The sequence below is a fragment of the Apium graveolens genome, chromosome 8, assembly GCF_009905375.1.
Source record: "Apium graveolens cultivar Ventura chromosome 8, ASM990537v1, whole genome shotgun sequence".
NCBI lineage: Eukaryota > Viridiplantae > Streptophyta > Magnoliopsida > Apiales > Apiaceae > Apium > Apium graveolens.
Window position 1 is genome coordinate 215690770 of NC_133654.1, and position 4475 is coordinate 215695244.

The following is a 4475-nucleotide window of genomic DNA, read 5'->3' on the forward strand; positions in this document are numbered from 1 at the left end:
CAAAGATGCTTAAATTTAAGGTCCTGAATCAGGAATCGTCCCACAACGTGTTGTTGGGACGACCTTTTCTGCGGGAGATGAGAGTCATCACTTCAATCCACCACCTAACCATCAAATTCCCAACGTCAAATGGGGTGGGGAGTATAAAGGGTTCTCAGTATGACTCTCGGGATTGCTACATGCAAGCTATGAGGGGCTTTAGAAAAGACTCCCATGTTGAAGATACTTCGGACGTAGATCAAGAAAAAGGCATTGAACAACCAATCGAGGAGATCCGAGCCCACTATTATGTTGAGCAAGAAGATGAGCATCCCTCCGGGCTGTCTCCGACAATGTTGTACTTGGAAGACACAATCAGAATTGAGATGTTGGAAGAAGAAGAGGCAATGGACATCATAGTCCAAACAGATTTCAATGGAGAACGGTTAGAAGGGAGATTCGATGTCTTGCAAAGCCTCGAACAAGATGAAGCCCTTCCCCCTGAAGGAGCACCCTTACCCGCAAAGCATACTAAGGAAGTTGATGCCCCTGCTATGCAAGGCGCGCCTTCTAAAAAAGTCGACGCTCCTCCTAAAGGGGATGCGCCTTCTCTACAAGACAATGAAATCCGTGATTCGCCTGACCTGGATCCCCGGATATCAATGCCGACGGAAAAGATGGGGCCAGCAGAAGATACGATCGAAATCCCTGTCGATGAAAAAGATCCGAGTAAGGTTTTGAGAATAGGATCCCAGCTGGCACCAAGGTTGAAGGAAGGTCTTTCAATATTTCTGTTGGCGAACCTGGATGTATTTGCATGGAGCCATTCTGATATGGTAGGAATTGATCCAGAGATAATATGCCACTGATTGAATATCGACCCCAAGCATAAGGGGGTTCGACAAAAACGAAGGGCCGTAAGCGGAGAGAAAGCTATAGCCCTAGCAGAGGAAGTAGATAGGCTCCTGGATGTCGGACTAATCCGGGAATCCTTCTACCCAGAATGGCTAGCAAACCCGGTGTTGGTAAAAAAGCCCAATGGCAAATGGCGAACATGCATGGATTTCACCGATCTAAATAAGGCATGCCCGAAAGATAGTTTTCCCCTACCAAGAATTGATCAGTTGGTCGATGCCACGGCAGGACATGCTTTGCTCAGCTTCATGGACACATACTCCGGGTATAACCAAATCCTTATGTATGAGCCTGACCAGGAGCACACCTCTTTTATCACTGATAGAGGGCTCTACTGCTATATCGGAATACCATTTGGTCTGATCAACGCCGGTGCCACTTATCAAAGATTGGTAAACAAAATGTTCAAGAAAAAGATTGGGAAGACGATGGAAGTGTATGTGGATGACATGCTCGTAAAATCGAAAAGGGCGGAAGACCACATCGCCGACTTAGATGAAATGTTCCATATTTTGAGAAAATATAAGATGAAACTAAACCCGCAGAAGTGTGTGTTCGGTATGGAGTCGGGGAAATTCTTGGGATTCATGGTCAACCACCGGGGGATTGAGGCTAACCCGACAAAAATCAAAGCTCTGCTAGACATGAAATCTCCCACCAGCGTCAAACAAGTATAGAGCCTGACAGGAAGGATTGCGGCCCTGAATCGATTTGTCTCAAAGTCGTCGGATAGGTGCAAAGAATTCTTCAAGGCAATCAAAGGAAAGGGGAAGGATTTTCTGTGGACTCCTGAGTGTGAAGAAGCTTTTCTGAAAATCAAAGAGCAGTTGGGAAATCCTCCGATGTTGGCCAAGCCAGAAGACGGAGAAACATTGATTCTTTGTTTGGCGGTGTCTGAATATTCCGTCAGTGCGGTATTGGTAAAGGAAGAAGCAAGCCACCAGTGGCCCGTATACTATGTGAGCAAAAGGTTGTTGGATGCGGAAACCAGATATACCAACATGGAGAAACTAGTGTACGCTCTTATTCTTGCAGCACGAAAGCTAAGACCATACTTTCAGGCTCACCGAATAGAAGTTCGCACCGCTTATCCGTTTTGGCATATTCTACATAAACCCGAATCGTCAGGGAGAATGTTAAAATGGGCAGTGGAGCTAGGACAATTCAATTTAAAATATTGTCCTCGCACGGAAATCAAGGGACAAGCACTGGCTGATTTCATACTTGAGTTTGATGCAGAAGTCGATGATAAGGCCATAGTGTTGGCAGAACCGACCTCGCAAGGAAGTTGCCAGGATGAAAAGAGGCAGGAACTCCCACACCCTTGATGGATATTACATTTGGACGGGGCCATGAACAACAATGGATCAGGTGCCGGGATTGTCTTGATCACTCCGGAGGGACACCATTTGATGAGTGCTATCCATTTCAAGTTCTATGCTACTAACAATGATGCTGAATATGAAGCCTTGATCAACGGTCTAAAATTAGCTCTGGAGATAGGGGCCGTGAATCTGATGGTTTCCGCAGAAAGACCCTCGGAGCGATTCCGAATTAGTTGTGAACCAGGTCAACGGAGGTTTCCAAGCCCGGGGACCACGAACGGAGCTATATATGAGATGTGCGCAACGCCTACTAAAAAATATTTCAAATGCCAGGCTAGAAAGCGTTCTGCGAGAAGAAAATAGTAATGCCGATGCTTTGGCCAAGATGGGTTCACAGATGGACAACGTTCAACTTGGACAAATCCCTTTGGGAATCCAAGAAATCCCAAGTATTCCGGAGGTGGAGGTGTTTCAAATGCAAGAAATCCCACAAGAAAGCTGGATGACCCCCATTCATAACTATATTCAGACAGGAGCTGTACCAGAAGACAAACTACAGGCTCGACGCCTTCGTTACCAGGCCGCAAAGTATGTCGAATATGACGGGGTACTATACAAGAGAGGATTTAACCAGCCACTGTTACGTTGTGTGGATATGAAAGAAGGAATTATATTCTCAGAGAGGTACACGAAGGGATTTGTGGCAATCACTCTGGGGGTTGTTCCTTGGCATTAAAAGTGCTCATACAAGGATATTACTGGCCAACTATGAGAGAAGATGCTTTCAATTTTATCCAGGCTTGTGATCATTGCCAGCGATCCTCCAACTATTTCAACGCCCTGGCATCCACCATTACCTCGTTGGTGAGTCCCTGGCCTTTTGTCATGTGGGGAATTGATCTCATTGGAGAGTTTCCCAAAGTAAAGGGGGTGTGAAATACGCCGTGGTGACTGTGGACTACTTCACCAAATGGGTAGAGGCTATGCCACTAGCCACGATCACGGCAAAAAAGATAAGGGATTTTATGTTCAATTCCATAGTATGCAGGTTCGGTATCCCCTACAAACTCATCTCAGACAATGGAAAGCAGTTTGATAGTAAAGAGTTAAGGAAACTTTGTGAGGACTTAAAGATTAAAAAGGACTTCGTCGCGGTTTATCATCAACAGAGTAATGGTCAGACCGAAGCCATAAACAAAATCATAAAACACACCTTGAAGGCAAAGTTAGAAGAGAAAAAAGGAGATTGGCCAGAAGAGATGCCCATGGTCCTTTGGTCTTACAATACGACCCCTAGATCGACCACAGGAGAAACCCTCTTTCTGCTGACCTATGGGTATGAGGCCATGGTTCCCGTGGAGGTAGGAGCTGGATCCCTACGGAGAGACGTGTTTGTCGAGGAAGATGCAGAAGTTAACCAGAGGCTCCACTTGGATCTGTTAGACGAAGCCCGAACGAACTCTCAATTGAAGCTTGCTGCATATCAGCAGAGGGTCGCAAGGTATTTCAATAAAAAGGTAAAATTCGTACCGTTCAAGGTTGGAGATCTTGTGTTGCGAAAGGTTATGCCTAACACTAAGATAGCTCAGCACGGGGTGCTTGGAGCTAATTGGGAAGGACCGTACAAAGTTAAAGCTATACTCTGGAAGGGAACCTATCGCTTAGAAGATCTAGATGGTAAACTTATTCCTCAAGCATGGAATACAAAACATTTACGGAAGTATTATCAGTAGGGTGTGGCTGTGTTCCCCTTATTTTCTTATTTTGATTCTTATGTAATAGGCTAGTAGCAAATAAATTTCTCCTAGCCTAGGGGGGTAGTACATGTGACTGCGAACCTCGGAACTAGCAGAAGGAAGAATTTTTTTTAAATAATTTCCCCATAGAGCATAGTAGCCATGGGACTGGTGTAATTTATACACTAGAGCATTATCAATAAAAAGGAAAAGTTACTTCAAATTGTTTTATTTGTTTGACATGAAATTTCTCATTTGAAAAACATCAGAGGCGCGCCCTATGTTGAGGCGTGCCCTGTCTAATAACTTCTGCTTCATAATCAAGATAAACATAGTATACAAGGGTGAAAGTAATTAATGTACATGGACAACAAAATTAGCTAAAGCAAAAGCTAATCAAATTAAGGCGCGCCCTTGGACTGATAAGTAAATAAAATATCGCGAAGGCATTACTGATAAGAAAAATTACGTGTTATTTGCAATATGGCGCGCCCTCATATCTAAGTGCTATGATAAAATG

At 44.5% G+C, this 4475-nt stretch overlaps 1 protein-coding gene across 1 annotated transcript; it reads left to right on the plus strand.

The window, feature by feature from the left end:
• Positions 1-2246: 2246 nt before the first annotated feature.
• On the plus strand, positions 2247-3952 carry LOC141680323 (uncharacterized). Its single transcript, XM_074486582.1, has 4 exons — positions 2247-2473; positions 2553-2903; positions 3018-3083; positions 3268-3952. Exons 1-4 carry the CDS (start codon positions 2247-2249, stop codon positions 3950-3952), a joined length of 1329 nt encoding a protein of 442 aa, XP_074342683.1.
• The last annotated feature ends 523 nt before the right edge of the window (positions 3953-4475 follow it).